Source organism: Cibotium barometz, chromosome 25 (assembly GCF_041138505.1).
Source record: "Cibotium barometz isolate CiBa-2024 chromosome 25, ASM4113850v1, whole genome shotgun sequence".
Taxonomy (NCBI): domain Eukaryota; kingdom Viridiplantae; phylum Streptophyta; class Polypodiopsida; order Cyatheales; family Cibotiaceae; genus Cibotium; species Cibotium barometz.
In genome coordinates, this window is record NC_141070.1 from 38,205,434 (window position 1) to 38,225,629 (window position 20,196).

Sequence of the window (20,196 nt, forward strand, 5' to 3'; positions counted from 1 at the left end):
AATATCGTGAAGAAGGACCTCTTTGGTAAGGTGATTGGATATGTGAGTGTCATTGAGTTCCAAAAAAGAGGATTGCCTCATTCACACACGTTATTGATCTTGGATAGTGCCCATAAACCTAAGACTCTCCAAGACTATGACAGATTAGTATGTGCCGAATTGCCTGACAAGCAAATGTTTCCTGCTCTGCATGATGTCGTGTTGCATTGCAATATCCATGGGCCCTGTGGGCCATTCAATCCAAGTGCAATTTGTATGGATAAAGGGAAATGCACAAGGAACTATCCACGAGCTTTTGCACAAGAGACTACTGTGGATGAGAGTGGTTACCCCGTGTATATGCGTCGAAATGATGGAAGAACTGTGGCATTGAAAAAGTGTAATGTTGATAATAGATGGGTTGTGCCATATAACCCTTATCTTTCAATCACATATAATGCTCATGTAAATGTGGAAATATGCTCAACAATATCAGCAGTGAAATATCTTTACAAGTACATATACAAGGGGCATGACAGAGCAACAATAAGATTTAGCACTGTACAAGGTGGGGATGTTAATGCTGCTTGCGTAGTCGATGAGATTCAGAGGTATTTGGATGCACGTTACGTCTCTGCATCAGAGGCATGTTGGAGACTCTTTGAGTATGATTTACACAATGAGAAGCCTGATGTGCAACGGTTGCAGGTACACTTAGATGGGGGTCATAATGTTATCTTCAGAGATGATGATAATATTGCAGATGTTTTTCAGAGGGAAAATGTAGGCAAGACTACTATGACTGAATGGTTCACCTGTAATCAACAACATCCTGAAGCAAACAATACATTGTATAGTGATTTCCCTCAACAATGGGTTTGGAACTCCAGGTTGAAGAAATGGACCAAAAGAAAGATTGGAAACACTATAGGGCGCATGTACTTTGTAGCTCCTTTGGCAGGTGAGGCATACTATGTTCGCCTACTTCTTACAATATGTAAAGGATCTAAGTCATTTGAAGATTTGCGTTCGCTCAATGGTCACATCTATCCTTCTTTCAAGGCAGCTTGCATTGCCAGAGGGATACTGGAAGATGATTCTGAATGGGTTGCATGTATGGAGGAAGCATCATCTATGCAAAATGCCTTGCAGTTGAGATGTCTTTTTGGTACTATATTGCTATTTTGTGAGCCTTCCTGTCCAGGAATATTGTGGAAGAGATTTCGAGAAGAAATGATAGAAGATTTTCTATACCAGTTATCGAGACGCAGGGGTTAGTTTATTGGTATTGAAAAATTAGCTGAAACTCATGCACTACTACATTTGGAAGAAATTCTTCGTGCTCAGAGACGGACATTGGCAGATTTTGAAGGGATGCCTGAACTAAACAGAACTGATTTGGAAGTCTTGGGTGAAAATACATTGCTTTTGGAAGAGAGATCTTTTGATACTGTGGAACAATATAACCTGTCAAGTGCTATGGAGTCAACTTTAACAGATAGCCAACGTGTTGCTTTCGATGCTGTAATGCATGCAATTGCGACAGATGCAGGTGACATTTTTTTCCTGGATGGTCCGGGGGGATCGGGCAAGACCTATTTGTATAATTGCTTGCTTGCGCGAGTACGTGGACAAGGGTATGTTGCTTTGGCCACTGCATCGTCAGGTATTGCTTCTCTACTCTTGGCGAATGGACGTACTGCACATTCTAGATTCAAGATACCTCTGGAGCTAAACAATTCTTCAACTTGCAAAATCCCTGTACATGGACTTAATGCTGAGGTTTTGAGAGTTTTTAAGCTCATTATTTGGGATGAGGCTCCAATGATTCATCGTTATGCTTTTGAAGCATTGGATAGGAGCTTACAAGATGTATTATTCTCAGATAAGCCATTTGGTGGAAAGGTTGTATTAATGGGAGGAGATTTTAGACAAATCTTGCCTGTTATTATGAAGGGAAGACGTGAGGATATTGTTAATACAGCATTGTGTCGTTCCTTCTATGGAACTCTATCAAAGTTCTAAAGTTAGCTGGAAATATGCGTATTCAATCAAGCAATACTAATGGATGCAATGAGTTTAAACAGTGGGTCATGAATATTGGGAATGGAGTGGATTGTAGCAATGATAATACGATGGTGACACTACCAAGTAATATGGTCTTGCAAAGATCGAGTCTTAAAGACTTGGTACATTGGGTATACTCTGAATTGGCTATCACTACGACATATGCTTCATACTTTAGTGAGCGTGCTATTCTTGCTCCGATAAACAGTCAAGTGGATATTGTGAATAAGACAGCTTTGGATGCAATGCCTGGTGAGCCTAAGGAATATTTCAGTGCAGATTCAATTCTTGAAAATGATGAAAATTCATTCCTGTATTCCACAGAATTTTTGAACACAATCGACCTTCGGGGCGGATATCCACCTCACTGCTTGGTTTTAAAGTTAGAAGCTCCTGTTATTTTGCTTCGTAACTTGGATCCAAGACATGGACTCTCTAATGGTATGCGGATGATATGTAAGGCCTTTCACTCTAAAGTCTTGGAGACTGAAATCATCACTGGTACTAAAGTTGGTGAAAGAGTATTTCTTCCACGGATTACCTTTATATGCAACGAGGCCCAACTACCATTCACCATGAGGAGGAGACAGTTTCCCGTGCGGCTGGCATTTGGCATGTCAATAAACAAATCACAAGGCCAAACCCTGAATGTCTTGGGGTTGTATTTGGTGACTCCAGTGTTTACTCATGGACAACTGTATGTTGCGTTGTCACGAGCACGGTCTCCTCATGCTGTTAAGGTGTTACTTGAGGATAACGCTAATGTGGAGTGTTCATTTGATGATCTTCAAAGTTATAGACCTACAACAAACAATATTGTTTATAAGGAGATCTTAATGACTTCAGAGTGACAAGTCAGGTTTCTTATTTAAGTTCTGCAATTTGATTAATTTTGTTGTGATTTCTTTTTTTATACATATTTGTCCATGGTAAAAGTACCTATTTTTGTTGTTTATGTTTTGACAGACATGTCTAAGATTACCTTTACATTGGACATGCCTTTGTCGAGGATAGTACGTGAGTTTTTCTCTATATTTGCTTAACTTTTCTTGATTACAAAGTATGGAACATGACATTCTATACTAATGCCTATCTGTATATAGAGCCACCGCTATGGTTAGCTCCTATTACTGCAGGTCACGTAGCAGGGATTATGATTGATGCTTATAGGGATGGGTAAGTATAAGTGTAATTGTTAGGCATTGTATGAATATTTTTTGAACCTATATATAAATAATTGTATAACCTATTTGTTATGCTTTGATTTTAGGATATTACATGACATTGATACGTTTATGGTAAGAGTTGTCGACGAAGGCATCGAGATGTACGGGATTGGTGTTCCTGATGAGGAGTGGGGTGTGTATTTGTTTTGGAGAGAGATGGACAGATGCTTTGCATCATTTGAGGGGTATTTAGTACCCGATGAGTGGTTGTTTCTTACATCCATCATGGCCATTGGTATTCGTTATGCGTTTTATACTAGAGCTCCTCATGTACCATCGACTCGATGTTCTATTGTACGAGGTAATTTTGATTATGTTTTTCTATTATAAGATTTTTTTGAGATTTTATTTATCGATGTGTCGTTATGTGCAGATTTGATTTATCATTGTTTCGTTTGTGCAGGTCCTTTGCATTCATCGATAGTAGAGCATGTGCGGGATGGATCACCGCTTTACAATAGAGAGCGTATTGTGATGAGGAGACAATTGAATGATCCTTCTCACAAGAGAAGAATTCAATTTGTTGATTCTGACATTACTGACTAAGAATACGTATTTTGTGGTGCATTTTGAGAATATGTAATATTGGTCCTTTTTTGCATCTTTGTATGCTACATTACTATGATATTTTTGTTTTCGCCATAAATCTACGAGACATGGATGTTATTTTGAGATATGTATATATAAAGTCACTTGAAATAATGTATTGTGTTTACTTAAAACATGACCTAAATTGGAGAAACTGAGTTTATTTTTTCTAGAACTCTACCTGTCGGCCGCAGCAACGCGCGGGTCCAATACTAGTAGTTATATATGTTAGTTCCCAAATGTATGGTTTTGCAGCTAAAATATAGAATACATGAATTCTTAAAATAAAGGAAGTGAAAAATCTTAAGCGTGTGAGATTTTTCATAATTCTAGCCTCTAAAAATACATTATCATTTTTTTTCTAAAAAGTAGTGGAGTCACCCATTGTGAAAGGGCTTCCTTCGGATCCATCAACGTCCGTTCTTCGCATCCATCAACGCCGCCGCAACGGTAAGCCTTTCGCAATCTTGGCAGACGACGAATGTCGTCTTTCGTGTAATTTTAGTTGTTACGCCGTCTCAGTGCGCTCTCGCCCAAAAACCGTACGGCATTGCACGTACATTGCCGTACGATTTGTTGCCACTTGTACGTACAAAGCCCATTCGTCCACCCCTTTGACCATGCCCATTATTCTCATCAGCACAACATACCATGCGACCTCATGAAGAAGGTATACACATGATCACATCATAACTGACAAATATTTGATGCCCTTCATGGCATGTGCTAGACTTTTGACATATGCCAAGGGCTCTACCCATTTTGTTCAAGCTATATATAGCCATAACTGAAATCTAAGGAAGGGATAACCTAGTTCTAGAAATGTCTTAGGGGAAGTTCCCATGCCTGGCCTCGTTTAACGAAGCTCCAGGCTGTGTAGCAATTGATGAAGGGCTCATTGAAGAATTGGAATTTTACATGGCGTCGATTTGAATTGAAAATTTCAACACCTACAATTTTGGCAGAGTTGAAATGGCATGGCTTTGTTTGATTTTTGCAATAAATATAGGGTGCTTCCCCTGTGGGAACTTCACCTTATGCTTCCTTTTTTTTGGATAAGATGTTCTTCTGTTTTAGGTGGGGGATTTTTGCTCGTACTAGGAATTAGGGTGTTCTGATGGCTTTTGGTGTTATTTGCTCAGGCAGACAAATGTCTCTAAGCTTAAAAAGGCAAAAAGCAACGAACTGTGATTGGCTGCCTTTGAAGTCCAAGTGATGGGAAGATGCTGAAGTCAATGGAGTCTGCTTCTACCGTTGAAACTGACTGTAAGGACTTTTGGCTAGCTCATATGAATGCCTCCTATCATATTACAATCTCTAAACAATGGATTCACAAATGATCTTGTTTAGGATTTTATAGCAGGGGTGATCAAAAAGTCCAAGAGTTGCTTTGCATCACGAGAAGCAAAGGAGAAGTCCCGTCTTCTCCGAATAAAGAGGGAGAAGGAATTTTTCTGCCTAGAGTACATAGATAATCGCCCTGTCAACATTTTGGAAGGTTTGGAACTCCATACGAATGTGTTCAACAGTATTGAACAAAAGCGTATTGTAGACTTCATCCATGATCTTCAAAGGCAGGGTCAGAATCAAGAACTGCGAGGTGAACCAGATTTTTCCTGTTATAGCTATGCTGAGCATGCTGTTCTGCTTTGTTATCTTTGGTGCTCATATGTTTATGGGATGAAAACCACCCGATAGTAAATCAGTGTTCTAACTGGTCCTCACATATGCACCACGTTAAGGCCATTCTCTTGGCTCCAAATCAGTCACCAATTGCTTTTTACCCACCTTCAGCTGGTCTTTGTTATGCTGCTTTCTCTCCATTAGCCAATCCTTCCTTTGCTGTGCTTTATGCCTAAGTCAGGTGTAGAACATTGGCCTCGTCTTGCTCTGATGCCAATGTCAGATGTACACTAACAGAAGTGTGCTATTTTAGACCACTTAGATACATAAAACTGAATATACATAGAGATTAGGAAGAGAAGAACAGAGATGACAGCAGAAGACTGTTTGTCAACCTAAACTACTGCGTATATTAGTTGATTGACCGAAAATGAAAATATTTACAATGTTACCTGCAAAATCTAGACTCTCAATGTGTGTTAACTCCACTGCTGATTTGGGTCAAGTTCTACTATTCTCTTGAGTGAATCTTCTCTGTCTTGGTTGCTCCAAGAAGTCTTGTAGAAGATATGTAGAATGGGGTATAAAGGTTCCTATTGATATGAGAAGTCCTTGTCCAAATATATTCATTCAGTCAGCCTTTGTAAAATCATGTTATAGAAGTGACTAATCGTGTTCAAACTGGGCTAAAAAGGTCTTGGCCCCTTGGTGGCCCCTTGGTTACACATGCTTCGGCTGTCCAAATTTTGTTCTAAACTGCCCCAAACCTGCACATTTCTGCACCATTCTGATTTACATTTGATTTTCTTTAACAATAACTAATTGCACACATGCATACACTAACTACCGTGTACAGGTTGTGTGAAAATATACCCAAAGTGATATTTTATCCAGCCAAAAAGGGTGTGATTTTTGGCATTTATTTGTCTTCTTCTACTGGCTGACAGCTATCTCTGGCCTACCAACACCCCTTCAACATATATATATATAAAGCCTCATCATTCACAAAAACATCTGAAGATCATCGCTTTTCTGCTGCTGCCGGCACATCAACACCAACTCACAGTTCAGCGTTATTCTCTGTATGCTGCTACTGTTTCTGCTGCTGCTGGCGCGTCTACTTCTACAGGTTGCTCATCGTTTTTACTCTGCTGCTGCTGTTGGTGTCTGCAAATGCAGCACTCTCTACCTACAGCTATCGTTGGCCTACTCCTCTGGAGTGCTTGTCATTCTCTGGAGCAGTACCTCACATCTGCAGCAGCATACGTCAACTGTACTTCATCGTTTTACATCTACATCTCTGATTTGGGACAGCAGCACTCTCTGCTAGACATCTTTGGGACAGCAGCCCGCTCTGCTCATTCGACATTGATCGTGCTTCACCTCACATCAGAGGGACTTTGTACTGGATTTCATTTATTAGTATACATATACTCACTCATCTACTCCATGCTGTATTGATTTGCTCTGATCTCTCATACATCCGGTCTTTTCGTCTTTTTGCGCTCACATGGTATCGGAGCTATCGTGAGCAAAAGGAGTCAAGATCTTGAGAGCTTTTCAACATGGATCGTCTACCCTCAACTCTAGAGGATCAGCTTGATGATTCCCCGTATTTTGATTTAGACCAGACGGAGGATGGGATTTCCTTGGAGAGCCCCATTCAAGGTCTTTCATTGGGAGATAACCGTCCTATTTATACCTACTCACCCTCTACACCGTTGGCATCTCGTCCTCCTCCAAGCTTACCAGATTTTCCTTCCAGAGGGGGATACATGTCTATTGCCAGTGTGCCTATATTGAACCCTGGCATTCAGCCTCATTTGGAGAATCCTGTTGCTTAGTCTAGCCGACAGCTTGGACTTTGACATGAGACCAGTTTACTGGTGTTCAAGGAGGTAACACTGTTTTCTTTTCTGGTTCACCTTCTATTCTTGCTCCTTATGTGTTTTGGAATACTACTCATTCACAAGCACAAAACCCTCCCACCCAACTCATGTTTTTTGCTACTGGTGTTGGCATGCAACCATTACGGGCCACACCCCCACAAGGACCTGCGTATGGGTTTTACCTACCACAGGGAGCATAGTTCGCTCCCGGTTTACTGGTGTTCAAGGAGGTAACACTGTTTTCTTTTTTGGTTCACCTTCTATTCTTGCTCCTAATGTGTTTTGGAATACTACTCATTCGCAAGCACAAAACCCTCCCACCCAACCCATGTTTTTTCATACTGGTGTTAGCCATTACGGGCCGCACCCCCACAGGGACCTGCGTATGGGTTTTACCTGCCACAGGGACCTCTCGGCACCTTGCCTTCTGGCACTGTGTTGCCACCCAGCATACCGGGGTATCAAATAGTTTACCAACCCATCTTAGTCACTACCTCTGTTCCTGCATATGTGCCTCCTCAAGGTTTTGTGCCTCAGCTAGGTACTCCACTTGTGCAGAGTCCCCAACCTTATATTTCATCTTATGGAATACCCTTCCCCGGTCCTACCCCTGGGCTGGGTATTAGTGGATTGTCTGGAGCTCCTCCTAACCCTCTACACTCTGGATATGGGTACCAGCCATCTTGGACCACCCACCTCCTTCCTTTCATGTCTCTATGTCCAGAAATGCTTTCACAAAAAGACTCGTTTTAACAGTTCTAACTACACTACTTGGGCTAATCTTTTGGAATAGGTTTTTACCTCCCAAGGTTCCTGGAATCTGGTAAAGGGATTTGAACCAAAAAACCCCATCCCTCCCTAGCATCTCTTGAAGTCATCCGCTATTGGGAAGCTAGAAATTCCACTGCCATAGTGGAGCTCATTCAAGGCCTTCTGTCGGAGTTTCATTCACAACTCCAGCAGTTCCCCTATATCTCTGACAGCACCTTGCAGAGAGATGCCGCACGTGATCGCATGTGTCGCATTGATCTCGAGCATCAAATCCAATTTCTCTATCAAAGAGGGGGATGACTTGATAGTCAAGGTTGCTGAATACCGGCACCTTAACGCGGAATATGCCACCATTGGCTCGGCCAAGTCGTAGGAAGACCAAGTTATCACTTTACTGAACAAGTTGCCGCCTAGTTTCTTTACTTTTGTCACAAGGACCATTAGTTTAGAACCTATGCCTAACCTATATGAGTGTGAGTGCCAACTCTTGCGCTTCGTTGAGTTGCATGACCAATTTCATCCCAAGAAGTACCCTTCTTCCTCCTCTACTCAAGAGGGGGCCCTTGTGTCTAATACCACCTCTATTCAAAAAGGGCAGCAAGGGAAAATAGAGGTAACAACCTCAACACCACTAACTCGAATCACCAAAACAACCAAGGTGCCAGCAATGCTCCAAATTGGCGGTCAAGAGAGGGTAATAATCCAGCACCGGTTCCCCACCAAGGAACCAACAACAAGGTAATGGTATGAATGGGCCTAGATCCTCTCCGTGGCGACCCATTGGTCAGGTTGGTCAAGGTCCCCCCTCCCAGTCAATCTCTTTTGCTATCCCGGAAGAGATGTCTGATTGGTCATCACTTACAACACATCCCGACTCCTCGGCCAATGTTGCTTAGATCACATTTGAGGTTGACTTTGGCTGCTTTTCCAAAAGGAAGAAGAAACAAAGACCTCGACGAGGCTGTTAGCGTGTGACAGCATCTGCCTTCGTTCAGATCTGTCAGTTCCCTGATAATCCTCTTGTGCCCATCATCGAAGCCCACCCAACTCTTCCCTGTGGCCATCCGGTCACTTGGATAGTTGACTGTGGAGCTACACACCATATGGCACGCAATGTTGACATTTTCATCTCTCAGCGTCTTGGTAAGGGTGAAGTTCAATGTGGCAACAACAGACTGATGCTCATCAAATCTGTTGGCATTGTCTTATTTGACACTAACACATTCTCCGATGGATGAAGTCTTTCCTTTGCCCTTGTTATTACGGCCTTTCGACCGTTGGCCAGTTAAGGCCTCAGCACCTCCGCCCTATGGAGGGTTCGTGAATCTTTCCTCTTGGTCCAAGACCATGGGCACAAGCTCCTCCCATGTGATGGTGCTGAGCTTGCCACTGGTAATCAACGAAGAGTAAAAGGCCAAGTGGTGAGAGGGCAAATGTGACAGCAACGTTATGGCCATATCTTCCGATGATATCTCTTTCCCAGCATGGAGAACTTCTTGCTGAAGAGCCTGCAGCTTGTTGATGTGCTTCCGCATCGTCGAGACGACTTTGCAGGATTCATCACCCGCATCTGAACTTCCAAGGAGATCCTCTTCATGAGCGATACGCTGTTGTAGAGAGAAGCCAAATGCTGCCAAATACCTCTGGCCAACGTCATATGTTTGATATGATTGATTACCTGTGGTGTGCAATTGAGGAAGATGAAAGAATGGACTCTGGCATTGACACGATCCCATAACTGTGCCTGTGCCTCTCGTTCCTTCCGAATAGAGGGTAACTCCCCTTCCTCTAACTCCGGCCGTGGAACCCCAACAACAATGAAATCAGCAAGGTCGTAAGACTCCAAAACAGATTCCATCATTACCTTCCATATGCCGTAGTTGTTCCCGTCCAACTGACGGCCCATTGGGAACGTGGAGAGTGTCGGGATCTTCACGTGCTTCTCAGCCATCTCAAGTAAATCTGCCATTGGGGGCTGTAACTGAAAAGGGAGGGTGGGTGGGAAAAATGAAGAACTAAACCTGCAAGTGGCTGTCCAGAAAATCGGCCCGCCTTCCGCTTGCTTCTTCTCTTCCTGTACGGCCCAAAACAGTCCTCCAATCAGCAACAAAACAGCCCCCCTCTTGCTCACACAGTTCCCAAGATCTTCCAAGAGCCTAGAGCTTTGATACCATGTCAGAATATGCAACGGAGATGAAGACAAGATCTGAAAAATACTAGAGCAAGTGCACAGCAAAAAAACGCAGAGGAGAGAGAGAGAGAAGCGTATAACTCTGCTATATACACAAGAAATCCCGGATACAAGAATCAGGGTTAGTCGGCCAGCATCTGGACCAGCCAATAGGTCCAATACAGCCTCCCACACCTAGAAAAATAGGGAAAAAATATGGAAAGTGGGGAAAAATGAGAAAACACCTAAATCGGGCGGGCACACCCACAACAGAGGCCCTGGTGTAAATATACAGATAGGAGATGACTGCTAATAGGAACAAGAACTCGAAAGCATTGATCGTAATGGCATGTGGACCCTTGCCGTCATAAGAAGGTCATTGGAACCAAATGGATCTTTCATATCAAATTTAAAGCCGATGGTACCTTGGACAAGTATAAAGCCCGGCTTCTTGTGCTAGGCTTTCGTTAGAAAGAAGGCATTGACTTCGAGGAGACCTTCGCACCCATTGCTCGAATGACGACAATCCATCTTTTACTCACTCTGGCTGCTCACCACAAATGGTCCGTCTACCACGTGGATGTTAAGAGTGCTTTTTTAAATGGCATTCTCGAGGAGGAAGTCTATGTTGACCAACCTCCGGGCTTCCCACTCCCCGAGTATGAGACAAAGTCTTCCGCTTGCATAAAGCTCTTTATGGGCTTAAGCAAGCCCCCCGAGCGTGGTATCATCGCATCGACAAATTTTTACGCAGCCAAGGTTTTCAATCATCTCACTGTGATCCCAATATCTATATCCACACAGATCAGGGGATGGTTTGCTACCTAGTGCTGTATGTTGATGACCTCATCATTTCTGGTTCAAATCAAGCCAAAGTGGCTGATATCATGGCACAGCTGAGAAGAACTTTTGAGATGATTGATCTCGGTCTTCTCTCATATTTCCTTGGCATGGAGGTGGTCCAACATCTTGATGGTATTTTTGTGTCACAACAAAAGTATCGTCTTCAACTCATTACTTCCTACTTTCCTAATGGTGCTATCCTCGTGGCTACCCCATTGGATCCCACCATCAAACTATCAAAGGAAGAGGACTAACTGAAGAGCGAGCCTACGCCAAGTGCTTGGGAAACTCATACGGCTCACAAACTCTGGACCTGACATTTCCTATTGCACATCCATTTTAAGTCAGTATTTCAATGCTCCTACGGAGCCACATTGGAGTTCAGCGATGAGGCAACTTGGTCGCTATCTCAAGGGTACCTATATGTTTGAACTTCACTTCAATAGTGGGATCAGCTTGCGTGGTTACACGGACTTCGACTAGGCAGGTGACATCGATTCTCGACGTTCTCATGGTGGTTATTTGTATTCTCTTGGATCTGGTCCCTTCTCTTGGTCTAGCAAGACGCAGGATACTATTGGGCAGGTTCTTCTCCGCTGAGGCTGAGTATCGGGCCCTCTATGACGCCACCACTGAGGCTATGTATCTTCGTTAGCTTCTTGAGGAGATGCGTGTTACCATTGACTCTACTTCTACCATCTTTGTCGACGGCCAGAGTGCGATTGCCCTTGCTGGCAATCCTATTTTTTCTAACTGTACCAAGCATGTGGGTGTCCATTTTCATTTTACCAGGGAACAGGTTGAGCTTAGTACCATCAGCCTCCAGTACATTTCTACGGCGGACAACCATGCCGACATCCTTACAAAGTCCGTCAACCGGTCCATCCTCGAGCGTCTTCGCGAACGGTTTGGCATTGGTCCTCCACCATCAACCTCCACATATTGAGAGGAGGATCACCCTCACCATCTGGATTATTTATCATTTTAGTAACAAGCGCATGAGTTAGTGAAAACCCCATGAGGGCACGGCTCATGTGAAAACCCATTGCATTGCATTTTCCATCTTGCATACCCATTGCATAGCATTTTGTTTTTGTGTTTGGGGTGCATGTGTGAATGAAAACCTTAAAAATGGACATTCATGCATGTGAAAACCTCTTGCATTGTGGCATTGATCCAGTACCGCCCAAACTCAAAAACCTTTACACAAGTCGATGAGCACATGTTCTACTTCCTCGACAACCCACCTTACCCAAAGCCAATTTCCCCTCATCTTCTCTCCTTGTCCCATTTTGGCCTGAGAGGGGGTGTGTGAAAATATACCCAAAGTGATATTTTATCCAGCCCGAAAGATAACTCGATGCGGCCCATGGCTGAATGCTGAAGGTAACTTCTGGCTGCCTTGGACTGTAGCACATGGGGGTGCTTTGCTGTAGAGATGTACGCACGAGCCAAGCACACATTAAACTGCTTTGTTTCACTACTGAACTGTGTAAGAGTGCGATGATTTATGGATGGGACTGAAGGGCGCCTTATATATACTCCCCTATTGCACGTCAGGTTGCCCATATACTGTTGGTCTGTTGATAATACCCACAACATGCTGAAAAAGACATTTATGCAAACGCCACAATACGGGTGGCATGAAGGATGCCTCGTCTGCGGTGAAGGGACATGAGATTGGGGAACCACTTGGGTGCCCAAATGGTGACACCCAAGGCCTTCCTTGAAAGCCCAAATAAGGCCAAATGTTAGCTTCAATAGCGGCAAATGCAACTCTGAACTTCAATTGAAGCTTTAAAGAAAGTCCCTTGGTACAGTCCCATCGTGTCTTAGTGCATCGTGAAATATTTTGTACAGAAGTTCATGGCTCCAAACATCTGTATTCTGCTACAATACTGCTATGTCAACCAAATAATTCAATTGGGATAGTTATAGTGTTAAAAGCTGTCTTATACTGCCTGTGCCCTGTACAGCATCTGACTGTAGCTCACTTTTAGAGTGTAGCCTAGTTGGCAGCTATACAACCAACAAAATCTGGTCACTCCCACACTTCAGCCCTCCATGCCTTTACAGTGGTTTTTCGTACTCAAGCTTTTTTTAATTAAAATATATGCTTGTGGTACCCAGACTTCATAATTTTATCCCTCATTTTTCTTGCTTTTCAATAACACTTCTGCGAAAATGATGATTTGAGGTCAATTAATTTAAAATTTGGATGGTGCATCATTGGCAATAAGTATGGGAGTATTTTTTGGGTGCATTTAGGACGCACTTATTGTGAGCCTAGAAAATGGATGCGGGGAAAAGGCCGAGTGACAATCCAGTTTGGTTGCTGCTACAATTACGCTGTGGTACGAGTTAAAACATATACTTGAAATCTGGTCTAGTTGTATTAATTTGGTAAGAAACAAAATAAATTTCGTTTGGTTGTGCCAGGATAGAAATGGGAACGAACCTGGTATTGTTCAGGACGAGCAAGTGGACAGAATTCCGCACCTGTTTCGAATGATCATCAAAAGACTAGTGAGGTGGCATGTCTTGCCCAGCACTTGTGTACCTGATAGTTGCATTGTCAATATATATGATGTGGGCGACTGCATCCCACCACACATCGATCATCATGATTTCGTGCGCCCTTTCTGTACTGTCTCCCTTCTCAGTGAATGCAACATTGTGTTTGGATCGAATCTAGACATTGTGGGTGCCGGCGAATTTGAAGGGTCCTTTTCGCTTCCATTGCCAGTAGGGTAAGTGTTAACTTTCGTGTGTCCTTTGGTAATCATAGTAACTCTTTTGGGCCTACTCCTGTGTCACATAAAAGTGCCCGTGTTTGGGTGGTGGTGGTGGTGGTGGTGGTGGGGGGGGGGGGGGGGGGGGGCATGGGTGACTCTTGATAAGTGTTAACTTTCGTGTGACTTTTGGTAATCATAGTAACTCTTTTGAGCCTACCCTTGTGTCACATAAAAGTGCCCATGTTTGGGTGGTGGTGGATCCATTATGACCGCCTGTAAGACTTGGCAAGTTGGCTGGCAAGACTTGCATGGGTCAGAATCTGTGTATCGAGCCTTCAAAGAGCTCATATGAGCGTAAATTAGCTTTTTTGAGTTTATAAGAGCTGATCTCTACTTTGGTTTGACAGGTCAGTTCTAGTGCTGAATGGTAATGGTGCTGATGTGGCCAAGCATGCCGTCCCTGCAGTTCCTAGTAAGAGGTAGCTCATATACTTCTTGACTTTGACTTCTTTTTCTTAGGATTTGTCATTTGTCATTTGTCATAACGGTGATAATAAATTCACTTAATTTGTCTTTTGTTTTTGGTTTTATTTTTTTTGCAGAATCTCTATCACATTCCGGAGAATTGGCCCTTCAAAGAGACCTTATGGGTTCTTGCCAGATTTGGACCTGCTTGGCACTGAACCGCTCTCTTTGAAAGAAAGTAACTCTGAGACAAACACACAGGGGATATAGTTCAGCATCCTCAAGACAAGGCCTTAAGGGGATTTCAACTTTACAAAATAGGACTTCGCATTTTTGTACTGAGACCATTAACAAACTTGTAAGCTGGCCCTGTTTATGGGAGATGCTATTTTTTTTCCATGTTTTTTTGACATCCAGTTCACTTATGGACTATATGTATCAATTTTTGGTTCATAGATTCTTGGGGTCTCTTGTAGACAATAATACAAAGTCCAAGGTGCAGACAACCACTCAGTAAGCTATGGTAGATGAGGATTGTCGACATGTTTTGGATGCTTTGATGAGCTTGTAGCCTTGGAATGTCCGAAATCTTCTAGTAGTTTATAGTGCTTTTTTGGGCACTTGCTTAGCTTAAAAGTCATTCAATATATCATTTCTTTGTCCCCATAGCATTTAGGGTATGCATCAGGCATCTTACAGATAGTATACAGAATGCCTTTTTTTTGGTCTCATGGGCCACTTTGGTCTCGCATACTCTCTCTCTCTCATGTGTGCGTATGTGTGTGTTTGTGAGAGGTGAGAAGGGCTTCAGCGGTGTCACGACAATAGTCAGTAGAAGGGTCCTAGACCCTATCTTGATTGCCAATCACCCACCAGTTGGAAGAATTCTAGTAGTAGAGATTATGTTGGAAAGTGAATATACTGACTAGTGAATCTGTATGGAGTCTTGACAGCCAAGCTTAAGAAGGGAAATCTGGGATCAGTTGGAGCAGTTGAGCAACTAAAAACCTTAAATTTTGGTAAGAGATTTCAACATGGTGGAAAGACACAAGAAGGCAAACAACATTCTACAGGCTTTGAAGGAAAGAAATGGGGAAAAATAAGCATTCAAAGCAGCTTGGTAGGTTGTTGGGACTTGGGTGTTTGGTCGTCTTCTGTTGGGCACATTTATTTTAGTCTGTGGACCTGTTAGGGTGTATTTTGGGAATGCGAGTGATTGGGTACCCCATATGGTTAAAGTTTGGGTAGGCTACTCTTCCACCTTTCTGATCACTTCCCCTTAAGCTGATCTTGGGACCCCTAACTGTTGGGGAGAGGGTAGGGCTCCCTTTCCTAAAAGAAAGCTTATTGTCAATAACTCCATTCTCAAGTATGGTTTTTTTGCTACTGGAGCCAGGGAATCCATCGAGGAGTTGGAGGAGGTCTTAAGTGGTGGAAATGTATGTGAACCAAATGCAAAGGTAATCAGGGATGTCGGTAAGACCAGATATGCTGAGAAAAGATTAACCCAACAAGGTTTGCAAAGAGAGTGGGATCTTTGTGTTTAAGGTAGAGTAGGCTGCTCTCTCCCCAAGAACTTTAGAGGTTTGAGAAGTGTAAGGCTAAATGTATTGAGAATCAGAAGGCTCAAATTGAGAGATTACTCCTCCAGAAGCTGAGAGATGTACTTAAAACAAGCTCAAAGCCCCATTAAAATTCTTCTTCAAAGCATTGAAATCTAGAAGGTATCTCAATAGTTAAGGACAATTCTGGTCACCTAGAGACGAAGCCAAGGGAACGTGCATCGAAATGGATTCAGTTTTGGGTTAGCACGTTGAGCCTCAAGAAAGACTACTCTTGGGACATGTTTCATGCTCAATTTTGATTTCTTGGCATCATTCCTAGTGTGGTGGATAAGAGTCAGGCCCATTGGGTAAAAACAGGGACATTGAAGAAGAATGTCTTGAGGCCTTGAAACAAATGGGGAAAAAAAACTACCCTTGGTTGATATAGTCTTACCATAGAGTAGTTCTTGAAGTAGTGGACTAGGTTGGCGACTCCCATAACCTATTCGATTCACAAAGGGTTCAAGAGAAAATATTTAGAGAAGAGAGTCAAAGAGGGATTTGATCCCTAAGTAGGTTGCTGCTTCTCTGATTGGAGACCCATCACCATGCTTACTATGTTATGGAAGATTCTTGCCAAGGTGATAGCACCTTTTTGCAAGATATCATCTCCCCTCGATGGCATGGGTTTATTAAGGAAAGACCAAATCTATCTTGTTAGAAAAAAAAACTTACAGATTTGAGTGGGGAAAATTGTGCGCACTTCCAGCTCTCAACTTAGAGAAGGCTTATGACATAGTGCATAGCACGGTTTTGTCTACGCTAGGGTTTGGGAGTGATCTCATTTATGTTCTTAGCTAATGGGTGAAATCTAACTTTATGCACAATGGTATAGTGGTTGGTTCCTTTGTTTTCACATGAATGATGAGACAAGGTTGTCGCTTGGCTCCCCTACTAGTTTTAGTCATCTCACACCCCTTAATACTTACTTTTGAGTTCGTGGCTGAAGTGAATCTAATGAATGGCCTTCAATGAAGTGAGGGTGTTCAATTTCTCAAAGCTCTGTTAATGATTCTCTTTTGTTCCTTGGGGGCTTTAATGGGACTTTAATGAGAATGTCAAGCAAGGCCTTGCTATTGTCCAAAACTTTCTACATACATTAGTGTGTAACATCCTTAGGTCTAGGTTTGACAGATGATGACTTTTTTGATATGACCAAATGGGGGTGAAAATTCATCGACAAAGGATAAGGACTCAAACACGTGGGATGCTCGATGGGAATTCAAGTCTTTGGAAAGGATATTGTGGATTGGAGAGGTTATTGTTTCAAGTTCAAAAAATGGATGAGTGTGTTGCTAGGATTTCGATTGCGAAGGTGGTTTACCTAACTCTGATATGATGCAGGTTAACTAACCATGCTAGGGTTGCAGTTATGTGGTCCTTATAGATGGGCTGTAGGATTCAACTCCCAAAAGCATCCCTCCTTCCCTTCTTGTAGACAAAGACATACAGTAAAAAAAGGTTGGTGTTGATACATTTATGCTCCCCCCTTGTAGAATTCAAAGATAGACACTAAAAAAGGTTGTTGAGTTTCATCAAAACATTTCTTTGGAAAGGCATGCTCCTTTTTGGCATGGCCTAAAGTTTGTAGACCTAAGGTTAAAGAGGAACTCATGATACTTGACATGCATACCCATGCCATTGTGAGACTATCCAATTGGATGGAGGCTTTCTTTGAATGGAGACAACCATGGCCAATTATGCCAAAAGATCTCATTAGGTTCATGGTTGTGTGATGTCATGGACAATGTCCTGGACTCCCCTTGATAGATAAAGTCTTCTCCCATGTGATGCCATGGGCAATGTCATGGACTCCCCTTGATAGATTTCTCCCCGTGTGTGATGCCATGGGAGTGGCATGGACTCCTTTTGATAGATAAAAGTTACCTCTCTAGTTATTAAGAATAATCCCTTTGCAAGATTTCTCATTAGAGGTTGGAAGAGCACCTTTCATTTGTTGGAGTGGCAAGGGTCCAATAGGGTATTTTGGTAGTTCTGTGATCATGTATGATATATGGTGTTCTCCTTTGTTTAACACCAGCATGATCCGAAAGGAACAAGACATGGAGACTGAATAACATGGGAATCCATGATATTGCAGATTTGTGGGATGACCCCTTGTTGGAATGGAGAGATGCAGACTAGAGCACAATAATATACAATTAAAATAGAACAACAATGGATGTTTACTTAAAATAATTATATGCAATATCCATAATTAAAATAGAACATAACGAATCTTTATGCAATATCTACAATTAAAATAGAACATAAAACATAATGGATCTTTCCATAAGATATTAATACACATTTGTAAGATAGGATCCCAAAAATATAACTATTTATCATTATCATGCATTCTTGGGAAACATTCTCCAATAGGAGAATAGCAGGAGTTTCTTATTTGGAAAACTAAGACAATGCTTCATATCAATATTATCACCAAATTTATTCTAGAGAAAGTACTCTTTGTAAACAAAATATAACCACATTATCATTTGTGGATTTTTGACTGCAATGTGCCCTCCTTTGAGTTATTCTTGGCCGAATTCTTCTTCAATTTCTCCAAGTTCCGAAGAGGTCCACTATGTGCATTGTGTAAAGCCTGTGGCATCAATGGAGGAGCTTTAGGAGATGTATTATTACACAAAGAGATTATAAACTCACTTTTCCGTGTTGTAAGTTCAAGTGCATGGCAACGACCAAAGGCCGACAACAACATATAGGCAACCTAGTCCTATAAGCGTAAGTGCACAACAAGAGGTCAAAAGCAACACATAGACCACCCAATTTAAGGCACCTACATCAAGCCTAAGAATTAGTCCTTGTTGAAAGATGTAATCGTGGTGTTGTGTGTATGTGGGAAAGCACCCTAGAGGTGCAAGATATTGTGGTGAGATAGGAATGTCACACGTAATATTGAATGGTGTGTGAGTGTTGACCAAAAGAGTGGAAAAGGGAGTGCCACATGGATGATGATGTGTAAAGTGGGATAAGGCTAGAGAGCCTATATCATTGTATGGTTCATTGTGATATGCAATACAATAGAATCAAGTGTTGAGTGTGCAATCTCTCTCTCTCTCTCTCTCTCTCATGGAGTTTTTGGTGTGGTTTAATCCACCTTAATTATGTTACTTAATCATTGTCTATCACCATGATTAATCCCATTTTAGGATTGTTAACATGGTATCAAAGCTTGAGTGGGCTCTTGGTCATGGTGATTATTTATGTATAGTTTTTCTTGGTTATGAGTTCTTTGATTAAGCATTATTTTCAGTTTATTATGGAAAAAATTATGCACACTCATATTATCATTTGGATTTGCATTTGTGAGGATTTGAGAGGAGATTTGCAACAAGGAGGTTGCATAGGTGCCCAAGAGAGTTGAAAATGGGATTTTTGCAACATGGAAAGCCTGCTCATCATCATGGAAGCTGAAAATGGAGATTTCAGCATTATGAAGGGTATGGAGTCTTCATCATCGTCAAGGAGAAGTTGCCAAGAAGAGATTTGTGAAGGTATTTTGGATTTTACCTCATTAATTTTTTGGTTTGAGCATGGAAGAATGCTAAAGTGTGAAGGGTTGCTTGATGGGATAGATGGAAGAATCCCAAGGTCCTTTGCTTGTGGGCAAAGAGCATGTGTGGAGGTGCATGCTTGTCAAGATGATGGCAAGTGAGATGGTGGACTCAATGGAGTTCACATGTGTGTGCATCAAGAAGAGGATGCACTTGTTGATGTTGCTCAAGGAGATTAGCAAAGTTGTGAAAGCTGTGGGAACTTTCACAATGGTTTATGCACCTTGGTTTCTTGTGAGAAACCATTTTGAAGAAGCACCCTTGAAGTTCGTATGCAAGGAAAAGCATGGAGAGTTGCAAGTTCATTGTTGGGAGCTTGCAAGGCCATGCTAATGGCCTGTCATAGGAGCTACTACAGTTTTGAAGCTCATGAAGAGCTCAACACACAAGCTTGTGTAGTGGCAGCACTGGAGTCGTCATTGTAGACAAGGAGAGCTCTAGTGAGCAAGTGTAATTGCTTGAGCAGAGCAATGGGAGGAACAGCTTGAGTGGAAAGATAAGTGATGGAACAATCAGTGTGATTGTAAACTTAGTGAGCAAGTGTAATTGCTTGAGCAGAGCAATGGGAGGAACAGCTTGAGTGGAAAGATAAGTGATGGAACAATCAGTGTGATTGTAAACTTAGTGAGCAAGCCAAGCACAGGCAGTGAGGTGAGTG

The 20,196-nt window shown here is 42.3% G+C and overlaps 1 protein-coding gene across 5 annotated transcripts; it reads left to right on the plus strand.

Annotated features, from left to right (window-relative positions):
• Nucleotides 1-4,183: 4,183 nt before the first annotated feature.
• LOC147624539 (RNA demethylase ALKBH9B-like) lies at nucleotides 4,184-14,839 on the plus strand. 5 transcript variants are annotated; one of them, XM_086819558.1, is made up of 8 exons: nucleotides 4,239-4,310; nucleotides 5,003-5,126; nucleotides 5,221-5,460; nucleotides 13,425-13,510; nucleotides 13,596-13,687; nucleotides 13,820-13,906; nucleotides 14,299-14,370; nucleotides 14,494-14,839. In XM_086819558.1, exons 2-8 carry the CDS (start codon nucleotides 5,084-5,086, stop codon nucleotides 14,624-14,626), a joined length of 753 nt encoding a protein of 250 aa, XP_086675684.1. In that variant the 5' UTR covers nucleotides 4,239-4,310; nucleotides 5,003-5,083; the 3' UTR covers nucleotides 14,627-14,839. The 5 variants fall into 5 exon arrangements, with proteins under 5 accessions (XP_086675683.1, XP_086675682.1, XP_086675684.1 ...); XM_086819557.1 differs by having other exon boundaries at nucleotides 4,184-4,310; nucleotides 5,224-5,460; nucleotides 13,596-13,906; XM_086819556.1 differs by having other exon boundaries at nucleotides 4,196-4,310; nucleotides 13,596-13,906.
• The last annotated feature ends 5,357 nt before the right edge of the window (nucleotides 14,840-20,196 follow it).

Bases quoted from the DNA above. Each gene is read 5' to 3' on its own strand.
- LOC147624539 (XM_086819556.1), top strand. From the start codon at position 5,084: ATGCTGAAGTCAATGGAGTCTGCTTCTACCGTTGAAACTGACT. The intron at 13,907-14,298 runs GTAAGTGTTAAC...TTGGTTTGACAG, and splicing joins TCGCTTCCATTGCCAGTAGG to GTCAGTTCTAGTGCTGAATG. The intron at 14,371-14,493 runs GTAGCTCATATA...TTTTTTTTGCAG, and splicing joins CCTGCAGTTCCTAGTAAGAG to AATCTCTATCACATTCCGGA.